General features: G+C 33.7%; 1 protein-coding gene across 1 annotated transcript in view; it reads right to left on the minus strand.

Moving 5' to 3' along the window:
* Positions 1-26410, minus strand: part of LOC100366669 (uncharacterized) — a 67466-nt gene that overhangs the window by 21929 nt on the left and 19127 nt on the right. The window contains exons 14-41 of the mRNA XM_085502658.1: positions 24505-24618; positions 22846-22959; positions 22494-22607; positions 22043-22156; positions 20756-20869; positions 19345-19458; positions 18813-18926; positions 18026-18139; positions 17270-17383; positions 16548-16661; positions 15358-15471; positions 13686-13799; positions 13017-13130; positions 12756-12869; positions 9759-9872; positions 9131-9244; positions 8497-8607; positions 7783-8010; positions 6198-6311; positions 5631-5744; positions 4651-4761; positions 3816-3929; positions 3409-3522; positions 3097-3210; positions 2570-2683; positions 2349-2462; positions 1301-1414; positions 294-650 (exon numbers count right to left, since the gene is read on the minus strand). Of these exons, the coding sequence (XP_085358784.1) occupies positions 294-650; positions 1301-1414; positions 2349-2462; positions 2570-2683; positions 3097-3210; positions 3409-3522; positions 3816-3929; positions 4651-4761; positions 5631-5744; positions 6198-6311; positions 7783-8010; positions 8497-8607; positions 9131-9244; positions 9759-9872; positions 12756-12869; positions 13017-13130; positions 13686-13799; positions 15358-15471; positions 16548-16661; positions 17270-17383; positions 18026-18139; positions 18813-18926; positions 19345-19458; positions 20756-20869; positions 22043-22156; positions 22494-22607; positions 22846-22959; positions 24505-24618 (3543 nt within the window). The remainder of the gene's footprint in view (positions 1-293; positions 651-1300; positions 1415-2348; positions 2463-2569; positions 2684-3096; positions 3211-3408; positions 3523-3815; positions 3930-4650; positions 4762-5630; positions 5745-6197; positions 6312-7782; positions 8011-8496; positions 8608-9130; positions 9245-9758; positions 9873-12755; positions 12870-13016; positions 13131-13685; positions 13800-15357; positions 15472-16547; positions 16662-17269; positions 17384-18025; positions 18140-18812; positions 18927-19344; positions 19459-20755; positions 20870-22042; positions 22157-22493; positions 22608-22845; positions 22960-24504; positions 24619-26410) is intronic.

Here is a 26410-nt window from a genome sequence, read left to right on the forward strand (position 1 = left end):
TATACATGTATTAGAAACTCAAATTTCAGTATTTCCAAGATTGTTGTCACTTTAAAATAAAATTTACAATAATTTCCTCCACCTATCTATGTTGTTAATATCACTAAGACTTGACAAAACAATAACGCAATTCAATGTTTTTCAAGTGTTATTTTCCTGTGCACACTGACCAATTATGTCTCTATATCTTATTCAACATTTTATTGTTGTACAATTTCTATTATTACCAGTATTGAATCAATTTAATTCAGCGTTATGCTGTGGTTAAAATGATAACACTTGTGGTAACATACCTATGCATTCATCTTGGAATTCTATTTTAACTCCTCTTCCATTCTTACTGGCATCAGACACAAACGTAACCCACAGATTACTATATGATGATGTAAACTGATCCGGAAGTTCGGTACCGGATTCACTAAGCAGTCTTGTATTCGGCAGAGTCGCGTACAAACCATGCCCGATTTCTAAAATGTCGTACCCAGCTTCTGTGTCAAGGGTAACAAACACTACAACTATTCTGTGACCTTGCTCTGCCGATACATGCCATAAACAATCAGCATTATTATCATAGTTAGACGGGTAGTTTGGGGTAGTTATAGTGATTTTATCACACTCCGGGATCTCATAGTCATGTCTACATCCAACACCTACATATGGTCAATAGAGATATAAAAACAATTAAAAATTTAATTCAAAAAATCTTTTAATTGAGTGGAATAAATAAAATTAACAAATACAAATTCATTTGTAGATGGACATAGTTAATTAGCCTTTGATCAGAGAATTTCTGTGTATACAGTAAAGAAAACAGACAAAACTAAAAATAACACAAAATATTCAACAAAAATGAAAAATTTGAGATATTGACACAAAAAAACAAACAAAAAAAACCCCACAAAATATACTTGTATACTAAATACCAAAGCACTCAGACTACTGGTTTTCAAAAAGATGATGAAAATGTCATTGTTGACAAATGATGCCGAACCGGAAACTGACATCAGTAATATAAAAAGAAATAAAAAGTGAAATAATGGATTTTATCTTTGATATGAACTTGATAAGAGATAATGATTTTCCCTTCTATAGTGACTCAAACTGTATACTGTATTATAAAACAACTTTAATTTCACCAGATAATCGCAAGACATGAAAAATCAGCAAATCTTGAAGAGGTAAAAACTTCACTGTAAATCTTGTACTTGTTGGGAATATAGGAAGTCAGTGCTCACAAATAAAAACATTTGATTATCAAGATATTTCTGGTGATTTGAATGTAATGGTGTATTTTACTTACGTATATCACAGTAAAGTCCATCCCATCCCTCCGCACACTGGCATGTATAGGAATTTACATTGTCTGTACAGTATCCACCATTCTTACAAGGATTGGGAACACAATCATTTATATCTGAAAAAAAGCATTACTATGTGTAGTCTTCAATGTAAAATCAATGCCAAACCACAGAGACATTAAGATGAGTACCAAATTTAAGTTTTTAACAGACAGACAAACACTACACTAACAAAATGGCTTTGGAAGGGTAAAATGTTACTTACTTAAATCACACACTGCACCAGTCCATCCAGCTAAGCATGTACATGTAAATTTGTTACTTACTCATATCACACACTGCACCAGTCCATCCAGCTAAGCATGTACATGTAAATTTGTTACTAACTCATATCACACACTGCACCAGTCCATCCAGCTAAGCATGTACATGTAAATTTGTTACTTACTCATATCACACACTGCACCAGTCCATCCAGCTAAGCATGTAAATTTGTAACTTACTTATATCACACACTGCACCAGTCCATCCAGCTAAGCATGTACATGTAAATGTGTTACTTACTTATATCACACACTGCACCAGTCCATCCAGCTAAGCATGTACATGTAAATATGTTACTTACTCATATCACACACTGCACCAGTCCATCCAGCTAAGCATGTACATGTAAATTTGTAATTTACTTATATCACACTGCACCAGTCCATCCAGCTAAGCATGTACATGTAAATGTGTTACTTACTCATATCACACACTGCACCAGTCCATCCAGCTAAGCATGTACATGTAAATTTGTTACTTACTTATATCACACACTGCACCAGTCCATCCAGCTAAGCATGTACATGTAAATTTGTTACTTACTTATATCACACACTACACCAGTCCATCCAGCTAAGCATGTACATGTAAATTTGTAACTTACTTATATCACACACTGCACCAGTCCATCCAGCTAAGCATGTACATGTAAATTTGTTACTTACTTATATCACACACTGCACCAGTCCATCCAGCTAAGCATGTACATGTAAATTTGTTACTTACTTATATCACACACTGCACCAGTCCATCCAGCTAAGCATGTACATGTAAATTTGTTGTCACCATTTGTACAATATGCATTGTTCTGACATGGAGAGCTGGCACATTCATTAACATCTATGCAAAAAAAACACAATCTTATTACAGTCATCTAAGTTCTGATTATAGAAGATGATACAATTTGAAAACTAATTTGGAATTAGAGAGTATGTAAAGATGCATACCTGAAGCACAGTTTTGTCCTTCTTTTCCCATGGGACACACACATTCATAAGAGTTGACACCTTGTAAACATACTCCACCATACAGACAGGGATTGTTGTCACACTCATCAATGTCTGCATAAAAATAGAAAACAGTAAATCAATCAGTATTTACAACTCAGGTCTTTATTTCACGATTTTTAGCACCAGTGTGGTCATTATTTAAGAGAATGGCTATTAGAAGCACTATAATGACCACTTATTTGAGAATATTGCCCACAATGTTTCATTGAGGTCATTATTTTAATAAGAGAAAGACCAAGAAAGCATGATAATGACCACTTATTTAAGAATATCATTTGGTATGCACCATTAATCTCTTGTTAATGTCTTGAGAACATAGCTCACATACTAAAAATAAATAATTTAAAAGTACAACAATTAGGAGATTATTTTGGAAATCAACAATAATGACCACTGAAAGTCATTGTGGCCAATAAGAAGACTGCACACATTATTAAAGTTATTGTCTGATGTACATTACTTACCAATCTCACAGTTTTTTCCTTGATATCCAGGCATACATAGACACATGTATGTATTAATACCATCTAAACATGTACCACCATTGTAACAGAAATTGAAATTACATTCATCTATATCTGAAATATGTGATATATAAAAGGTCAGAGGTCAATAAGTAAGGATAGATGTGCAGTAAGCACTAGGCTATAATACAATACAATTCAAATGGTATTTTCACAATTAATATCACCAATTTATTAGTAGATTAGTGTAATTAATTTTTGCCAGTATGTTTGAGTATATGCAGATAAAGACTTTGACTATGTTTGACTTACTTAGCTCACAGTTGGTTCCTGTCCAGCCTGGTGCACATTGACAGGAATAAGCATCAATTGAGTCACTACATACACCTCCATTTTGACATGGGTGAGAGAAACAGTCATCAATGTCTACAGAGAAGAAATAACTAATTTTAAAACTTTTAAACACCACTAACATTTAGTCATATACACTGCATCCATTATACAGGTAATAAAATTTAAAAAAAATAATTCAATAATAATATACATTCTCAGAAAGTTTCAGCAATTTCAATACAAATAAGCTAAAGAATGAACTTTTGAGTCATTATTATCAAGGAAATAAATGAAAATAAATGAAAGATGATGATGAGTTTATTTTCCCATCTTACCAGTCAAAGTCATTTTGAATAAAACAAACACAAGATGACGACGAAACTTACTTGTTTCACAGCTAGCTCCAATAAAACCAGACTGGCATTCACAAATATAATAGCCGATACCTTCAGTACATCTACCATTATTCTGACATGGGTTGTTAGAACATTCATTGATTTCTAAAATAAAATGTTGCATTATTTGATACTACATGTATATCATCACATAAAAGCTATTTCAACAAATAAATCATCCCAGAAAAGTTTTTAATTCAACATAATGGTCATCAACTTTTTTCAGCTTTCACAAAATAAAATGTTGATCAATAACTGTAGCTAATTATGTTCATTTGGGCAAAAATATTTAGAAATATACATAATAAGTTTTTGGCCAAAAAAAATGGCACTTAACACATCGCTTACTGAAACCATCAAGGATAGCCATCAATGAATGGTATATAACGACATCAGCAGATGATTTGTTAATGGGTTAATAATTTAACAACATATCATTAGTCAATCTGCATGCAAATTAGTAAGCAGTTATTTTAACATTTTATAATTATGATTCGTATTGTGTCCAATTTGTCATGTCAGTATGGTAGACATGGATGTCTTCCAGTAAATTTTTTAGGTGCTCCATGATCCAAACTGACAAAAAATGTTTTTTGCTTACATGTGGAAGTGAAAACATGAAATTATTACTTAGGGTTCAATTTGAAATTAGTTTGTTGCAAGGCATAATAAAAAATATTCATAATACTGTATTTGCTCTATTAGTTTGAAGTGAATGTGCTTTAGTATAATAAGGTGTGACTGTGGTTAAACAAGTTTTATTAATAAATGCAATATTAATGGAGATATACTTCTAGTATTGAGTTTTGCAATATAAATGTCTTACCAGTCTCACATCTGCTACCAGTGTAACCAAAATTACATGAACAAATATAGGCATTTAAACTGTCCTGACACATTCCATTAATACAAGGATTACTGGCACATTCATCCACATCTGAAATAAATATCAATAAACCAGAAATGAAAATTTAAGAAAATTTGATTAAATACATAAATCAGCATAAGTATATAGCTAAAGTGCTGAAATATTACTAAACTATGGAATACTTAGAGGTAAATCAGAAAATGTGATTAAGTACATGAATTAGCATAGTCAAGGATTTCATTATAAAAGACTTTATTTAATTTAATAGCTACATCTTGAATTTACAGAGTATTGTAATGAGAAATTATTATCATTAGTTTTAATATTAGCAGATTTGATGTTGCAGAAATATTCACTGGGATATAAATACAATGGTATGTCAAGAAAATAATATATAATTTTTCCACGTCTCAGAATTACATTTAAGTTTGTATAATATAATATAATATAATAGCAATAATGCACCTCTAAAGTTAGGCATACCTTGGTATACTTGATTTGCACAATGTTTACGTTTTATGCACATGCACAGTGACTGATTGACAGCAATTTTGAACATTACAGTAACCAAACCCCTCTTTCTGAATTTCAAGGATTTAATTTATTTTACCTTAATTGCTCAATAAAACCCAGCTCATAATAAAATTTCTATACAGTACCTAAATTAACATAGCTAAGACATGTATGCATGATAAAGCACATATTTTAGAAACTGCTAAATTTACATAGACCAATACAGTGAAAATTGTCATGGAGATAATAACTTAAGTGACAGGAATCAAAATAAGCTTATGGGACCATGCAAGAAGTTTAGTTTTAATAAATACACCAATACTTTTCAATCACTTCATTGTTAATACCATGAAAAATTTTCCACTAACACCATGGAATTGGCTTGACCCACCCATGAAATAATCTGTAATATAAATGACACATACCTAGTGTGCAGAAAGTACCATGCCATCCAGGTGTACAATCACAGATGAATTTATTAAAAGAGTCTCGACACTGGGCACCATTCTGACATGGATTGCTTGCACATTCATTGATATCTAAAATATAAATATAAAATTAGTTTCTATAAAGGTTGCACTCTCGATATACCGGTAGCTTTATCCTGTGATAATTATGGGAAATGTTTGTCTGAATTTGCACAAGTTGAGGAAAATGTGTACTAAATTGTTCATATTTAATGAATTGCAGTATTCACACACATGGATTCACCTCTGTTACAAATCACTGCAACCTGCAGTGATTCAGACCAAAGTGAATCCAAGAGAATCCTTGAATATTTCTCATAATCCAAGCATATTCATACAACATAAAAATCCTGAGACCCCAGTAAAGCAATAAAAGTGATTCAGATTCAGGATGCACCAATATCAACATATCAATTAAATCACATATTTTATTTTATTAAATTAAATTATTCAAAAAACTGAAAATATTATAACAAAAGTTGTACATTTTGTCATTTACATAATAAACAAATATTAGTATCTTACCATCAAGGCAATGAGGGCCTGACCATCCAATGGGACAGGTACAGTCATATCTCCCACGACCATTTGTGCAAGTGCCACCATTCTGACAGGGATTACTATTGCACTCGTCAACATCTACACAAGAGAGCAGAATAGCAAAGTTTGTTTGACAATTAAAATGTGTAAATAATATTGTTGGTGATTGTGTCAATCCCAAATAATCTAGTCTACATACCATACCTCAGTGACATGTCTGGATGGGTATACCCGGTTTACAAAACACATAATGTGGTGATAATTTTTTTTTAAATCAAATTCTGATCACTATTAGAGCAGAGAAAACGAAAAGAGAATCTATGTAATGCAAATTGGATGCAATCTTGTTCTGAAAAGATAATTCTTTCCTAACACTGCGGTGCAGAGAAGATGAGTAATTAACACTGTACAATGTATAAGTTGTTATTTTTCGCTATTTTAGACTGCATTCGATGATGGTTCTTCTGATAATGTCAATATGTGATTTGGTAATAACAAGTATCATTTCCAAAAATATCTGGTACAAGGGTTGGTCTATTCAATATACCACCAAGTAATGGAAGTTTGTCTCTGAGCACCGGGCATATCCATATCAAAACATTGCTACTATCCTCTTTCCCACTCAGTAACACTAATAATGTCATGGTACTTTTATCCTGTCTATCACATGACAAATTCACATACACATGCAATAACTACATGTAAGTATCAACAAATGCATTTCTAACTATTAAGCAGATCATATCACAGCCTGACATCTATTACCTACCAAATACTGCTTCAATCCATCCAATGGTTTCATAGAAGAGCCAAAATATCATTTGTTATATTTATACACAACTTTTTTATTTTTTTCATATTATTTATTATGATCATTCACCGAATCCTGAACATGTGGTGTGTACCAGATAGATAATATGAACACATTGACATTCACACAAATCATACACATTAACAGCTTAGCTTAGTCAGCTCTATGACCATTAATTAAGGAATACTGCCCTCAATGTTGTACCATATATAGACAGCCTAGTCAGCTCTATGGCCATTAATTAAGGAATACTGCCCTCAATGTTGTACCATATATAGACAGCCTAGTCAGCTCTATGGCCATTAAGGAATACTGCCCTCAGTGTTATAAAACACAAAATATTACCTTCTCCTGGTCATCACTTACAATGTGTTTTACGAAATCTTGTGCTATTTCAATGCAATTGTATTTCTAGTAAGATTTTGCAAATATTTTCTGTAATATTTAAAGTTATGCTTTAACATTCAAATAGCTTCTTCGGTGATTGCATTGGTAAATCCCACCTAGTGGCGATATATTGACCCTGTCTCAAATTATATATATTATATTAGCCAACAGACTTTAAATAAATTGTAAACACAAGGCAGTGTGTCAGTTCACATAGCACATATTTTAAATATTATAAATAGTAGTCCAGAGTTTTAAATCCGGTTTGGTCCCCGAAGACGAGGGTGGCCGGATTCACCTTAAACTAGTGGCAATAATGGTTGTACCGGTAACTGCCATTTAAGGTTTTTTTGGAGCATGATAAATGCATACCTATTTCACAGTTGACACCTTGATATCCAGAAGGACAGTTACAACTATATACTTGTACACCGTTGTTACATGTACCACCATTTTGACATGGATTACTGGAACACTCATTGACGTCTTGGTTACAATTGGTGCCAGCCCATCCATTTGGACAAGTACATGTATACATATTCTGTCCATTATGACAAGTGCCACCATTCTGACAAGGTAATGTAGAACACTCGTCAATATCTGTAAAAGTAAATATTACAATGTTATTTTTGTTGCTAGTCAGTGGAATATCTGAAAGCTGGGTAGTTGTCACCTTCGTATGCGGAAGTCTTCCATAGAGTGTCGTTGTTTACAAACAAGCGTCTATCCATGAGCTTCTGTGTTTTTAGCGTGTGTTGTAATCGTCGCTTGGGACTCAATTCCCGCACAAGCACAAGGGACTAGCCCTCTGCTTTCTACATACACTGTAAATGATAATTCTTTGTTATTTTTGGACCAAACGGACATAATTTCTCATTGACTACAGGTCTTTATCATAATTTTTGCATAAATACGAGAACAAATTATGAAAGTTTATTGTACGACTCAAGTTGACTTGTAAAGTGTAAAAAGTTGGCATGCTTTTTGTGAAATTTAGTTTCTGCAAATGGTCTTAGACAATCAGTATAAAATCATGACATTTTCTGGCAGCAGTATCAGTATTTTTAGTTAGTATTCCATACTTACCAATATCACAGTTGATTCCAGTCCACCCTGCTGGACAGGAACATGTATATCTGTTCAAAAGATTGACACAAATACCATTCCTACAAGGACTGCTAGCACATTCATCAATATCTGAAATTAGAAATACAGAAAGAAAATTATTAAAGTCTGTGTTCATTCTTCTGCAATAATATCAAATATCAAGATCATGATCACCAACTTTGATTTTCTCAAGATGCATTTATATTTCATGAATAAGAAGCAATTAAAAGTCTGAAATTGTTGATATTCTGGTAATATTCCCCAAGTTCTTATTAAAATACATAAAAAACTAATATAGTTCACAAGTTACTTTCTCAGAAAAACAAACATTGGATTACCCAATTGATTACATTATATTAAAATATTGATTACATACAAATTTTATTATATTAATAAAGGCAATTACAGTCATAGTGTCAACAATTGTTTAAAGAGAATGGGTGGAAATTTTGCAAAACTAGTTTTAAATTTCACCAGTTTATTGCTTTGGATAGATTTGCTAGTTTTAAATTTAATAATTCTGTAAATGTTAATATAAAATAATTTCGTGGTCTGTTAAATTTACCACAATTAAACTGAGTGAATCATGCAAATTGTTCATGTTGAGACTGACCTTGTTGACAGTTGGTACCCGCATAACCAGGAATACAATCACAGGTGTAACCATTAAATATATCATTACAAGTACCTCCATTACGGCATGGATTACTAGAACACTCATGGATTTCTGGCAAATGAAAAATAAATAAAAATAAAAAGTACTACCACAAATTTTGTAATGAACCAAAAACTGAAATTCATAAGACAAATATAATATTAAGAAAGAGTATCTTGTTCATAGTCAACTATAATGAAATCAGGGTTCATAGTACAAAGAGCCAAATGATTTCCAAGGCTTTTCCAGACCTTTTCCCAAAGACATTTTGACCCTTAATTTAGGCCAACATCAACATCAAAGCTCATCAACATTCTGAGGATATGGTAATTCCCTGGAGAATATGGGCCTTTCTAAAATTAGAATAAATTTTTTTATTTTTTCATTTAATTTAAAGACAACTCAAAGACTTTCCAGACCTCAAAAAATCCAAAGACTTTCAAAGGATTTTCCTAACGCTATGGACCCTGGAAATAACCACAACGTTTGTGGTCACTCTTGCATCACACACTCATTTTTGGATTCCTTTAATTTTAATTTAATTTAATTTAAAGATACATCACATCAATATTGTAGAAGTTCTTACCTGTTTCACAATTGTATCCTTGCCAACCATCTGGACATTCACAGAGATAAGAATTCAACTGATTTATACACACACCAGAATTTTGACATGGATCACTGTTGCATTCATTAATTTCTGTAATAGAATAGAATGCATAAAATCTGATAACCACATTGATATCTTTTCTATAATTTTCACAAATCAAATCTATATTCTAGTGCAATACGTCTTACTAAGTCTACCCATAGACCATCCTGGTACACACAAGTTACCTACCTATCTGACAGTTCACACCAGATCACCCTGGTACACACAAGTTGCCTACCTATCTGACAGTTGACACCAGACTATCCTGGTACACACAAGTTACCTACCTATCTGACAGTTGACACCAGACCATCCTGGTTCACACTAGTTACCTACCTATCTGACAGTTGTCACCAGACCATCCTGGTACACACAAGTTACCTACCTATCTGACAGTTGACACCAGACCATCCTGGTACACACAAGTTACCTACCTATCTGACAGTTCACACTAGATCACCCTGGTACACACAAGTTGCCTACCTATCTGACAGTTGACACCAGACTATCCTGGTACACACAAGTTGCCTACCTATCTGACAGTTGACACCAGACCATCCTGGTACACACAAGTTGCCTACCTATCTGACAGTTGACACCAGACTATCCTGGTACACACAAGTTACCTACCTATCTGACAGTTGACACCAGACCATCCTGGTTCACACTAGTTACCTACCTATCTGACAGTTGTCACCAGACCATCCTGGTACACACAAGTTACCTACCTATCTGACAGTTGACACCAGACCATCCTGGTACACACAAGTTACCTACCTATCTGACAGTTCACACCAGATCACCCTGGTACACACAAGTTGCCTACCTATCTGACAGTTGACACCAGACCATCCTGGTACACACAAGTTACCTTCATATCTAACAGTTGACACCAGACTATCCTGGTTCACACTAGTTACCTACCTATCTGACAGTTGTCACCAGACCATCCTGGTACACACAAGTTACCTACCTATCTGACAGTTGACACCAGACCATCCTGGTACACACAAGTTACCTACCTATCTGACAGTTCACACTAGATCACCCTGGTACACACAAGTTGCCTACCTATCTGACAGTTGACACCAGACTATCCTGGTACACACAAGTTGCCTACCTATCTGACAGTTGACACCAGACCATCCTGGTACACACAAGTTGCCTACCTATCTGACAGTTGACACCAGACTATCCTGGTACACACAAGTTACCTACCTATCTGACAGTTGACACCAGACCATCCTGGTTCACACTAGTTACCTACCTATCTGACAGTTGTCACCAGACCATCCTGGTACACACAAGTTACCTACCTATCTGACAGTTGACACCAGACCATCCTGGTACACACAAGTTACCTACCTATCTGACAGTTCACACCAGATCACCCTGGTACACACAAGTTGCCTACCTATCTGACAGTTCACACCAGACCATCCTGGTACACACAAGTTACCTACCTATCTGACAGTTGACACCAGACCATCCTGGTACACACAAGTTATCTACCTATCTGACAGTTGACACCAGACCATCCTGGTACACACAAGTTATCTACCTATCTGACAGTTGACACCAGACCATCCTGGTTCACACTAGTTACCTACCTATCTGACAGTTCACACCAGACCACCCTGGTACACACAAGTTACCTACCTATCTGACAGTTGGCACCAGACCATCCTGGTACACACAAGTTACCTACCTATCTGACAGTTGACACCAGACCATCCTGGTACACACAAGTTACCTACCTATCTGACAGTTGACACCAGACCATCCTGGTACACACAAGTTACCTACCTATCTGACAGTTGACACCAGACCATCCTGGTACACACAAGTTACCTACCTATCTGACAGTTGACACCAGACCATCCTGGTACACACAAGTTACCTACCTATCTGACAGTTGACACCAGACCATCCTGGTACACACAAGTTATCTACCTATCTGACAGTTGACACCAGACCATCCTGGTTCACACTAGTTACCTACCTATCTGACAGTTGACACCAGACGACCCTGGTACACAAAGTTACCTACCTATCTGACAGTTGACACCAGACCATCCTGGTACACACAAGTTACCTTCCTATCTGACAGTTGACACCAGACCATCCTGGTACACACAAGTTACCTACCTATCTGACAGTTGACACCAGACCATCCTGGTACACACAAGTTACCTACCTATCTGACAGTTGACACCAGACCATCCTGGTACACACAAGTTACCTTCCTATCTGACAGTTGACACCAGACCATCCTGGTACACACAAGTTACCTACCTATCTGACAGTTGACACCAGACCATCCTGGTACACACAAGTTACCTTCATATCTAACAGTTGACACCAGACCATCCTGGTACACACAAGTTACCTACATATCTGACAGTTGACACCAGACCATCCTGGTACACACAAGTTACCTACCTATCTGACAGTTGACACCAGACCATCCTGGTACACACAAGTTACCTTCCTATCTGACAGTTGACACCAGACCATCCTGGTACACACAAGTTACCTACCTATCTGACAGTTGACACCAGACCATCCTGGTACACACAAGTTACCTACCTATCTGACAGTTGACACCAGACCATCCTGGTACACACAAGTTACCTTCCTATCTGACAGTTGACACCAGACCATCCTGGTACACACAAGTTACCTACCTATCTGACAGTTGACACCAGACCATCCTGGTACACACAAGTTACCTTCATATCTAACAGTTGACACCAGACCATCCTGGTACACACAAGTTACCTACATATCTGACAGTTGACACCAGACCATCCTGGTACACACAAGTTACCTACCGATTTGACAGTTGACACCAGACCATACTGGTACACACAAATTACCTACCTATCTGACAGTGACACCAGACCATCCTGGTACACACAAGTTACCTACCTATCTGACAGTTGACACCAGACCATCCTGGTACACATATACACTGGTATCCATTCTGTAGATTGGCACATACTGCATTGTTTAGACATGGACTACTTTCACATTCATTTATCTCTGTCAGTAGAAAGAAAACAAAATCAGATATTCACTCAAATTCCCATGGAAAACTTTTGGCTTCACAAATGCTATGAGGGTTATCATATGGTGTGTAAGGCAGTATGGTGATCCTGTACTACCCAGGTCAATACTTTGCTTACTTACCAAGGTGACAGTTAACACCGGCATATCCTGGTCTGCATGTACACTGGTATTGGTTAATGTCATCAATACACGTCCCACCATTACTACATGGAAAACTGGCACACTCGTTGATATCTGAGCACAATAAATTTATTATTAATTATTTGTAATATCAATACATATATTTTTAATTATTCTTAGAAGCCAATTATCGATGTGTTTTCGCTTGAAAAAGTGAGTTCAGCGATAGTTAGGCCTGATAGTTAAAAATTTTTTTTTTTTACAAAATGTGTAAATATAGCTGCCAATGGATGATGTGCAGACTCAGACTTTTGAGTACTTTTCAATCAAGCAATAATATTTGACAATTCTGCGCAACATCATAATAATATACATATAAACTTGTTGAAACGAAATGGCATATTTTGAGTTTAACAATTTATACAGGTAAATATCAGAAGCTAAACTGTCATTCAACACACATTAGGAGTATACCTACTTTGAAATAAGATAAACGTAAATAGAGTTGACAATGTCACTCAAATGCCAATAGACTTGCAAATTACATTGTGAATGATCGGCTGTGTTGCCTCCTTCCTTTTCGCAAGTGCAACATGTTAGTAGTCATAAAATGACCTCATCATTCCAATGAATCTTTTCTATTCGTGTCGTGATACTACCGGTACTTACTTGTTTGACAATTGACACCACCGTATCCTTGGAGACACGTACAAGTATACATATTCTGCATATTATTACAAGTAGCCCCGTTCTGACAAGGATCACTGGCACACTCATTAATGTCTGTTGAAGGATACATCAAGTATGGATATAATGTCTGAATTTTGTATAAATCAGCAAGGATTATAAAGGTGAAGGAAAAAAGAATTTCAATAACAATCCACAGAGGAACTATAACACCAGCAAACACCAAAGCGACCTCAGATTGTCTTAAAGATTCACTATGAGACCATTCACATAGCTTTATTGGGATTATTATGTCAAGTATTCCATATAAATATATGCAAAATATTGAGAAACATTTGAAGATTTGTCCAGATTTGCTATTGCTCTGAATTATTAACCTTTTTACCACCAGTTCACTCTTTTCATCACAAATTCACAAAATAGTTCTGTTTATAGTCTGCACATTTATTTTGAATATTGGGCCAAAAAATAGCTGAATTTTTTGAGTCAAAACTGAAAACTGACTCAAATTTTGTATGTTTGTTCCAAAATTAGGGTTCATTTCAAGAATTATTGAAGAATTTATAATAAGAAACTTGCAGAAAAATTTGGTTGAAAAGGCTAAAGTCAGGGTGATTTTTTTGTGAATCCATGTGTGTTGAAACACTTTCAAAAATATAGCAAATACAATTCCAACAATCAAATATACCAGCATTCACATGTACTAAAAATCATTGGAAAATCATTTATTACATAATTCCCACAATTTTTTTCAAATCCATACCATCAAACAAGACCCAAATAAGGCTTTATGGTCTATCTTAGACTGCAATTTAAAACAAGTAGCCTCTCGGCTGAGATAGCTCCGCTGTTAGCAATGCACATTTCAATAAAAGAACAGAAGATATCATTAGAAAATGAACAATATGTATAATATCAAAGCAATGGGACTTGCTGTTTTCATAAAGAATTCAAAAATATCACTTTTCACCAAAAATGACAAAAATAATCATCAAAATTAGATAATTGAAGATATCACCACGGAATTAACAAAATGAATGAGGTCCATATGTAGTACCTTAGTACCTATATAAATATATGTAATATGAAAACAATCGGACTTGTGTTTTTTAACTAGAAGTCAAAATCATCTTTTTTTACCAAAAATGACAAAAATATTCACCAAAATTAGAGAATTAAAGATATCATTACAAAATGAACAAATCTGAGAGAGGTCCACATGTAGTACCTATATATGTAATATCAAAGAAATTGGACTTACGGTTTTTAACAAGAAGTCGAAAATATTACTTTTTATCAAAAATGACAAAAATATTCACCAAAATTAGAGAATTGAAGATATCATCATGAAATGAACAAATATGAGAGAGGTCTACCCAAGGTACATATACACCAAGTATCAAAGCATTCAGGCTTGTAGTTTTCAAGAAGAAGTCGAAAAAGTAAAACATTGACACGAACGACGGCGACGAACAATCACTCATATGATAAGCTCCGCTTGACAAAGTCGACAGCAGAGCTAAAAATGTAAGAGGATTGCAAGGCAGTTTGTGAATTCTGTACTACAAGGATCCACTAAAGATGTTTGGTTTTAATAATTGCTTGACAATATTTATCATTATGCAATTTAAGGAGGGAAGAAAAATTAACTTACCAACACCACAATTGTCACCTTGCCATCCAGAACCACAATTACAAGAAAATTGATTCTGTCCATTTATACAAGTAGCTCCGTTTAAACAAGGTACTGTGGCGCACTCATTAATGTCTGTAATATAACAACAGCATGTTCAAAATATGATTCTCTGTATTTATACAATATTTGGTGATGGCTACTGTAGCTAGTCACATATAAATCAATGTACATCATATGATTTATGAATTTTCTAACAGATTGCACGGTCCTGATGTCACTTCTTGAATGAACCATATATCTTTCTCTCACTGATTCAACTGTGAACTGTTGGATATGCTAAACTAAAAATGTATGTTGCCTGTAACTTGAAGTTTGATTAATTATAAGTTTGAGTTACTAAATGTGGACGTTCAACAAAAACAAACATGTATGTTGCCTGTAACTTGAAGTTTGATTAATTATAAGTTTGAGTTACTAAATGCGGACGTTCAACAAAAACAAAAATGTATGTTGCCTGTAACTTAAAGTTTTGTTAACTGTTAATTGAACATTGAGTTATAATTTGGGGCGTGGTTTCTAAAAAATGGGCGCCATTTTTGTAACTTAATGTTTTCAGAAGTTGATGTTCATAACTCGATGTCCATAACTCAAACAATGCAGCATCTTGTATTGTAGTGTACTTATCAGTTGTTTTGTGCTTGTAGATTGTGTCAGTTGTCTGTATTGTCACTATATGTACTGTAAAATCGGTATTGGAAGCCGCGGCAATTGGACATAAACATTGCCACGTGTGAGTGTTTTTAATTTTTAACCAAAAAATAAACAGCAATTTTAACGGTGTTCCAATAAGAATTCATTGGTCAAATTTTCACAGAATGTTCTTTAGATAAAAATCTATATAAAAAACGAAAAAAACTATTTTTGATTGAAATTCACAAATAAACTGCATCTCTACCTTAATATGGTACAATACAACAGAGGGGATGCGGCTTCTATTAGAGCATCTACACGTATGAGAAATGGTGAATTTTTGTGTCTCAATTGTTCAAAAAGAATGGGTGCGGTTTCTATTAGGGATGCAGCTTCTAATACAGATTTAACGGTAAATGTAAATTTATTAAAGGACTCAAAATTTGGATATCAATTGGATATGATGTTAGTACTGCTTTACTATCAAACTATAATGGTCTCTCTTGATAATTACTTACCTCTTTGACAGTTAATTCCTTCCCATCCAGGTAAACAAGTACAGCTATAGTGATTTTGTCCATTATGACAGGTTGCACCATTGATACAAGGTGTACTAAGACACTCATCAACATCTACAATAAAGAGACATTATTAACCTATGATAAGAACAACATTGTAATTGATAGAGAAACACAACACCAGTATTAGAATTAATATGAGAATGATGAATAAGCAATTCAATTAGGAATCTTGAACTAGTAACATCAAATATATATTAGGGACCTGATACTGATGTGAATTTGTAATAAAGTGCTGTGATTGAGATGATTACATTGTAACTGTTACAATGGATGAAATTTAAAACATTGACATTTCACATAAATGAATATTTCTGTTACATGTTTACATGGTTCATCTATGATAAAGCAAATGTACTGTCTTAGTGCATACTTTGAAGTATCCTCGTAATAATCTTATTATTGTACATCTTTTCATTCCAAGGATACACCATGGGAATGCTGAAATCCAAAATGTTTAGAACAGAATCAGCGAACTTCTTTGTGTGGAGCCCAGTCAAACTCTGGTGGCAGCCATGTTTGTTTTTATTAATCATCTATATTTGGAATTCGCGTTTCTTAATATGGTAGGATGAAAATACTCTGTAAAAAAACACAAAATTACGACACGCTGTAACTTACGGCGTTACGATGACAGATGTAATAATATGACAAATTCTGACCTGTGTTACAGGTGAGTCCTGTCCAGCCCGCTGGACACATACAGACATATTTATTAACTCCATTAAGGCATGTAGCTCCATTTTGACAGGGACTGCTACTACACTCATCAAAATCTGAAATAAATGATAAGAAATTAGTATGATATAAATTTCAACAGTTGCTTTATATCATCACATGCCAAGACCTTACATTGAGTGGACAACACCCGGCTAAATTTATAAGCCGTGGAGCGAATAATTCTGAGGACTAGTAAGTACATGACACTTTGTTGTATGAATGTGTGGCCAGGAATAAATGTATCTACCGGTATTTATGAAAGTATAAATGTTCACTGACACATAATTTTCAATCATTGAGGGAGTTCAATTTAAAGTCCATATTTTGTTATTCAGACTGTGGGATGGTTTTTAAAGTCACTTTCAATCTGCTCAATATACATGTATAGTTATATTTTGTCGAATGGTGACTCAATGCTACATATACATATCATATTATAATTATTAACAATGTAATATATAAATTTTCGTAGAAGGCAGAATTTTCAGTCATGGTTTAATCGTTTTTATCACAACTTCAAAACACACATGTGAAGGAGAGGGGGTATTTTATTGTAAAGCATTCATTCTGCCAAACGGGTGTTATGTTAGTCTAGGAAATGTTGCTGGGGTAATTCAGTTACAGTACCATAATGACACAAGTAATTTATCAATCACATAAAATTACAGTCTGCACAATATAGTAGAGGGAGACCTTACCGTCCAGACAGCGTAATCCTGTCCATCCAGGTGAACAGTTACAACTCCATGAATTGAAACCATTATTACAAGTAGCACCATTAGCACATGGATTACTGACGCATTCATTCACATCTAAACATAAATACAATAGTTAGTACTTTGTGGTTTTACTGAAAGTGATGAGATCAGCTCAAGGATGCTGCAGTAACAATATAGACTGAAATAAATTTGGTTTTGGTTGCCTTTGAAGCTCAGCTATGAACATTTATCTGATATGTACACTTTATTTTCATATATAATTAAACCAATGATTTATATGATATCATTATGGGTAAGCAACTTTAATATGTACGGTGATATATGACGACAATCTCATAATGTCAACAGTTCCATGTGCACATAATCATATTTTAAACATATTTTGACCAATGGCATTAGAGAATGCAGATAACACTTGTAAATGTCCAGTTGCATAGACAGAAATGAGAGGGATTATGATACATGCTTTGTGAATACTAGCAGAAATGGCCCAAGACAAAACCAGAATATCATAATTTCAGTGCATTGGAATTCCTAGAAATTTAGACTTTAGTCTTGCGGTTTTGTGATCATTCCCACCAAATGGTTGCTGCAATATTTCTCACAACTTTATATGTATTCTTCTATTCATTTCTTTGTTAATTTCATTTTGGATCAAATTTGCATAATTTCTCATTGCATTCAAGTCTCTTTTTTTTGAAAAATATCATGCAGATTTATTATGAGAAAGGTAAATAAAGTTGACTGACATTCAAAGTACACTTACCTTGGTGGCAGGTTAAACCCTGCCATCCAGAATGACAAGAACATGAAAATCTGTTCACCATATCAGTACAAGTACCACCATTCAAACAGGGATTACTAGCACATTCATTAATATCTTAAATGAAAACAAAAACAACGTACATCATTTCAGAGAATTTATAATCAGCTATGTTAGATTGTTGCTTTGGACAAATGTTAATCAATGTTAAGATATAATCAGTAAAGAGAGCCATAAGTGAATCGTTCAATTTAACACATTTCCTACTGACTTATCCCATTGATTTTGGTATATCTGTAGATCTGTCAGAAGGTAATGTTTTAATTTAAATTTCAACTTTCGTGTGTATCAGCTCACTGTCATTAAAAGTTTTTTTTTCATCATGATAACAAAACAGTTCTGGTCTAGTACTATAGAATCATTGATGAGAGTCTCCCTAATCACATTATATAATTCTAATCTGTTTGGTCAGCAATATATTAAATATTTATGTTGTTTCTTATTGTGGTGAATACAAATTCATGCATCCATTTACCTGTTTCACAGAATGTCCCTGTAAAGCCTGGATAACAATTACAAGTATATCCATCCAAACCATCAACACATGTAGCTGAGTTCTGACATGGATTACTGACACATTCATTGATGTCTGAAAAAGAAATGACATGTATGGTCAAATAAAGAGCTGAATATACTTACATAATCTCAAAACTTGGCTATGACATATTTTAAGCATTAATTAAGCTAAATATTGCAAATAATTGATATTATAAGATTCATTTACATATTTTACAAAGATGAACTATTCATTTACTGTGTTTTTTATTATTTAATTTTGACAACTTAAATTCAACTATCCCCTCACCAGTCCTCAGGCTTACATAAGTATAAGTATGGTACATAAAGATGCTAGTGGTTGTAGAGTCATGTTAGCATAGAAATAGGAAAATTTTCAGTTTCACAATCAGAGCAAGAATGACAGTACAAAAGACAGATGAACTATGAACGAGAAAGCTGAAACATTAGACAAATAACTGTGTTGTGTCAACATAAAAAATAAAGGTATAAATGAAAACAAACAATATGAAATCATAAATCAAATATGAAAATATGCAAAGAACCAGTTACCCATCATAGAATGCGATAGAAAACACCAGAGGGTTTGAACTATAATTATGCTACCAAGGTATAAGGACATGGTCATAATCACATCTCTGTACATGTCGCAACCATATACATAGTCACATGGACATGGTCACAGGCATGTAACAAGCATATACCAAGGCATATAGACAAGGTTAGCCACAAGCCACAAGCAAATACCTAGGTACATATCACCAGACAAGTAGCAAGCATGTATTAAAATGGCAGGGATGAAATTATTTAAAGTGTTAGCAGTGTTGGTGCTTTATATTGAATTCATGCAGTACTTTTAACAAGTTAGTTATAAAATATCACACCTGAGGATAAGTGGGTGGTACAATTAATATATATAATTAATAACAAATATGGGGAAGTGAACAAATTTAGTCACCATAGCACTTTTTGTGATTACCCATAAAAAAAGAGGGTTGGAGGTTAAAAGGCAAATTTTGTGCAAAAACCCGGATAAATAATAAATGGGAAAGTGAAACTGTGATAATAAATTATGATGTGACTAGGGTATGAAGTAAGTAGGGCTACACACATGATTTTAAAAACAAACTTTATTAGATTGATTTTGGACAATTATAAAAAGTACATTTACTCAATGATATGCTTCATCTGCACTCTGCTGAAGAGGATAAAAAAAACAAATTTTAAAATAATAATAAAAATATTTTCACATGAAAAAAACCTGCAAGATAATACAAAAGCACATGTACACACAACCAATGATAATATGGTCATAGTGAAATTAAAATTCCTACATTCAATTATGAAAACACTTGTTGATTGTACATTACCGATTTGACAGTAATCTCCTTCTCTGCCGTTAACACAGTTACAGGAATATTCATTTCGCAAGTTATTACACGTTCCATTGTGTTGACATGGATTACTTGCACATTCATCAACATCTGAAAAAACAAAATTTTATATTTATTGTTAACGAATTACATCAATGAATTTAACTGAGCCAATCAGATTAGCAGGAGTAATTTGTGTTATGCATTATGGTATTAAATAGTAAAACAGGAAGGTCTATATCACAGAGCAGCCATTTAATCTGTCATTTACTTTGCAGATTATCAGAATTGTATCAAATTTTGAGTGTTACAATAAATGTAAACAATACATTAAATATTCATATTTTTTTTGTTATTTTTGCAAAATTAAAAACATTCAATTCAATTGCCCAAGCGTAGTTTTCGCGATTAGGTTTTTTTAAATTTAGAATTGCACATACCTGGCAAGTGTAGTAACTATAACAGGTAGAATTGTGAAATTGTGAATAACAAAATTCAATGACTCTACAGTAGCCTAAAACAAAGAGCTTCAGAAATACCATTTTGATGGAAATATTTTCAGTCTATAATCATTTTTCTCATTTTCAATTCTACTTGATAAATTATTGTCCAGAAATTTAAGCAATTTATGCAAGTTCTAATGTTCGAAAGGTTGATAGACTTTAGAATCAACATGTATAATGGCAGTTTTGTGTGAAAAAGTGACATTTTAAAGCGGTCTGACCAGTGAAAAAACATTGTTAAAGTGAAATTATTATAACCTCCTCACTAACCTAAAAGTACAAATAAATATTCAAAAGTTTTGAAAATTAAAACATTCCGAAACGAGACAAAATGTCCGAAAGTAATCTAGGCACTGTTTGAAATAATTTTCCATATGTACAAATTATATTGGAGGATGCATTGAACTAAAAACATAATTAGTAAATTTGAAATGAATTCAAACTGTGGCTGTTTCACAAACCGAGATGAATCACCACTAAATATGATTAGTGGAGAAGTTTTATATCACACACATTTTAGCAGACATTTAATACTACCAGAAGTATTCAAATGAATATAATTTTTAATAATAATTCAGGAAACAGTTCTGTGTTAGAGGCAATACAAACATTTTTGATATGACCAAACTACACTTTGATATTGGAGAAGTAAAAGGGCTACTTTCAGCTTTTCTTTGCAGTAGACTAAATTACCCCAAAGGGATGAAGAAAATTATTAACTTTGTGTTTGTGTACAAGAAATAACAAAAAAGCCATTTAGACATTAATTAATATGACTTACCTATATTACAAACAGTTCCTGTCCATCCACTCATACAGATACAGGTGTAATGATTGAATTGATTTAAACATATACCACCATTAAAACAAGGATTACTGTTACATTCATTAACATCTAAAATAAATATAAAAATTAATATCATTATCTGTAATACTAGTATTTCAAACTATGACACTTACAACAACAAATACTGGAATCCGTTATTTTTGAATCTTTACAGTAATTGAAATACCAGAAAATCAAAATTCCGGTCCTAGGGCATCTATATGCAAAGTTTCATTGAAATATACTGAATGGTTCTTGAGATATAAATGGAAAGCCAAAAATTGGCTACATACATGTACATGTACATACATGTTTAATAGGAATCTCGTAATTTGATGATTTAAGGGAGTTCAAAAATCCCAAAAATCAAAGTAGTTTTACAGTATTTACATATACCGGTACATACCTATATGGCAAGTATCTCCTTCCCAGCCTGATGTACAGCTACATGTGAATGCGTTGATACCTTGAGTACAAGTACCACCATTGGCGCAGGGAAAACTAGAACACTCATCAATATCTAGGAATTATCAATACAATCATTACAAAATAAATATTCATATAAACATGATATTTAAATAATAGGCGATAATAAAATCATGTAGAAATTGCAAAGAATGAAAAATAAAGTGAGAATGAAACCAAACAAACTTAATATTGAAAAAAAAAATCAAATATTGAAAGACATAAATTTCATGAAAAATATAATCCATACAAGTAAAAAATAGTCTTCATAATGGTATTTCAGATAACCTTACCTCTTTCACAGTAGATTCCATCATATCCATCGAGACATGTACATACAAATGAGGCAATTAGGTCAATACATGTACCACCATTCTGACATGGATTACTGGAACACTCTTGAATCTCTGAAACAATCACAGTAATGAATGTAAAAACTGAGACATTCACGTAACTTAGTCATTGTAATTCTTCTCAATCACATAAACACTTTTATGTAGCTGTAAAATACTGTATTTTCGCTTAGAATTAATTTTCACTATTTTCGCTAAAGAAATGATTCAGTGAAAATAAAATCCAGCGAATATACCCTTTTTTTTCTATATTTTACCATTCCAGTTGTCAAAAGTCAGTGAAAATAAATTCCACACTCAAAATGTCTTCTCAGTGAAAATTAATTCCAGCTAAAATAAAATATTTTATATTATTGATAATTGGCAGGCAAAGGTTACATGTAGGTGTAATTTTATGAGTCATCTAATGTGTATAGTATGTGTATCTCCACAGTGTTTCAGATGTTTTCAAAATGTTTCACTAGTAGTTGATGCCATCGACGGTTTGAATTGATATACAACTCCGACAATAGTCGCCTTGTGTCTGCTTAAACCATACTATTAAGTACAGTAGGTATCATGGGTTGATAGATTATTATTGAAGAAATAAAAGTGAAGATAAAATCAATCAGAATGTACTACATACAAATTTACAATCACAGTGTGTTGAGGAATCACCAAAACAAATATAAATCCTATCTTAGATATTTCACTAATTATGATGTCAGTTACTCATCCTGGCTACGGATGTTTGGAGACCAAGCAATGTCTTCTGGTAGGGCTATCTTTACAATAGGGAGCAATAAAGACCCAATGTGCCGGTAATTTTAAGTCAATCTAGCATTTATTTCCTCACATGAATACTGTAAAGGTTACTCATAACAGTGGAACATGCAGTTGTACTAATGGCAAAGAAGTTGAGAAATCGAGACCTGTTCTACATAGACGCCTTTTTGAAACACATACAGGTACTAGTAATTGAACTACTGTAAAATACTTTATTTTCGCTGAAGGAATGATTCAGTAAAAATAAAATCCAGTGAATATATCTATTTTTTTATATTCTACATTGAACTCGTCAAAAATCAGTGAAAATAAATTCCATACAAAACACCCAAAAAGTGTTTTCAGTGAAAATTAATTCGAGCTAAAACAAAGTATCTTCAGAGGTACATTACTTGGGGTTTGCAACTACGGTGATATGATACCAATATCTCATTACAATCTTGTTTTCGCATAAACGTTCCAACTCAGAAAAATGCGAATGCGCATGCCCCAGGTAACTAGGATACTGGGATGTCCAGGTGGATCAAAATAGCTGCTCACGATATGACGGATTACGATAAATATATTTTCTGTACATTTACGATGTATTACATTTTTTTACTATGAATGTGGTAATACATGTTTTATTGTTTTATTACAAAACCACCTATGTCATGTCAAAAGGTCGTAGCATCAGTCTCGCGATCTATGAGATGAGACTTGAATGGGATCTTGGCATGATGTCACCATACAGTACCATGCACGTTGCAAACCCCAAGTAATGTACCTCTGGTATCTTACAGTATATTAGTTTTGTCTTCTGTGAATACAAGTTTCTCAAACACAACAACTCACCTGTTTCACAGTTCGTTCCAATCCATCCAGCTTGACACGTGCATGTATACGAGTTCTCGCCATTTACACAGACACCACCATTAACACATGGACTACTGTTACATTCATTTATATCTGCAGATAACCAATACAATATAGAACACACAACATACACATAAACAATTGAAAATAAGACAGTGACTGATACAATACAGAACCAATATTGTCATTATTATTATTATCATTTTGTGACCTGTTTATCTATAATAATACCGTAATATTAATTGGCACAATACTGATTTTGGAAAGTACTGCAGTAAGGTCTCAAAAAAACAAAAGAAAAAATGAAAGTTACATAAATTGCAAAGCAAAAGTAAATGAAAAGGAATAATGACAAACAGAAAGCAATCATAGAGTAATAATAGAAGGAATATATTCACTTGTGAATTGTTTGGAGTTGTTGTCTGGCACTGGAGCTGCTCTGTATAAATTTGGCTACTGGAATAGCTAAACAGTTGGCGCTCATCATAATTTTGAATTTGTTAACATCTGACATGTTGGTGAAATTGATACTACCGGTATGTTTGGTTGTTTCTTCAAACAAAACACATCTTTGTTGATTATCGAATGAGCATGATATCATTTAATACCATTTGAGTGACCGAGTTTATAAGTACAGTAACTCATATGAGCTAACCAATATACTGGTAAATAATAACCATAGAAAAATTAAATATGATATTCAAATTATTTTTCATGTAAATGCATCTCCTGACGACCATATGTATAGTACAGTGACAGCAGACATCAGATATCTCAGATCTTGGACATTCCGACTTCAAACATTACAGGTACCATATCTTAAAGTGACCTTGTGTTCTGACAGCAGACATCACATAACTATTTCTGAGACAACAGTTCTCAAGTAGGCCAAGAGTGTTCTGAGCCTGTTGTGTAAGGCACCATTGTAACAGCTGTTACTAGAGATTTACAAGTAGTTCAGGAGTTGATGTCCAGAGTGATGATTCTGACAGCAGACAATGGAGTAGCACAGCATCATAAGTTTTCAGAGAAAGCCACATTTTACCCAGGCAAATCATGTGTGCCCTCATACCAAGTGATTATGACAGCAGACAGCTCAAGTTTTCAAAGAAAGCCATATTTCACCCAGGCAAATTATGTGTGCACTCGCACCAAATGTTTATTCATGCAGGAAATAGAAATAACACCTTTTGAAATAACCCCTCAAAAAATAAATAACAATGTCTGCAAGACATCACATTTAAAGATACCGGTACACACAGTTTTACTTGTTATAAATTTGACATAAAGACATCACACATTACAAGAACAAAAGTTGCGCAATATGACATTGAACAAATATATCAAGAATGGAATGTGACAAAATACAAGACAACCTGATCTAGAATATATACCAGAATTCAATTCAAGTTTTGTTTCTATTCAAGTTTAGTTTTTTTCACTGATGTCTATTTCTGGATTGAGATACAGATACAGCTGACATGGTACACTATATTGCCATGATACATGTGAAGCAATGTAATGTATTGTATGTGTACAGATGGAATGATAACAAAGTACAAGAGATGGGAATGGATGGAGAACACAGACACAATGAACCACGACTAGAAAATGACTAAAAAGCAAAGCAACATAAAAAAGATGACATAAAAGCTCATTTGCTGTATTTGTTTTGGCACATGTTCATTGATCCATGTCACCTCACCAAATGAGAAAAATGTTAAGCATATTTAAAAGATAATGCAGATAGATAGAAATTTAGGTTTGAACCAAAAATAATCTTTAATTTCTATTGGTATGTCATTTAAAACAACAAAGGACATTTTGGATAAAACATGTCAATGGATTAGGAATACAAAACAATTTGCAAAAAACAATGGTCTTT

The sequence above is a fragment of the Saccoglossus kowalevskii genome, chromosome 8, assembly GCF_978046115.1.
Source record: "Saccoglossus kowalevskii chromosome 8, keSacKowa6.1, whole genome shotgun sequence".
In the NCBI taxonomy this organism is placed as follows: Eukaryota; Metazoa; Hemichordata; class Enteropneusta; family Harrimaniidae; genus Saccoglossus; species Saccoglossus kowalevskii.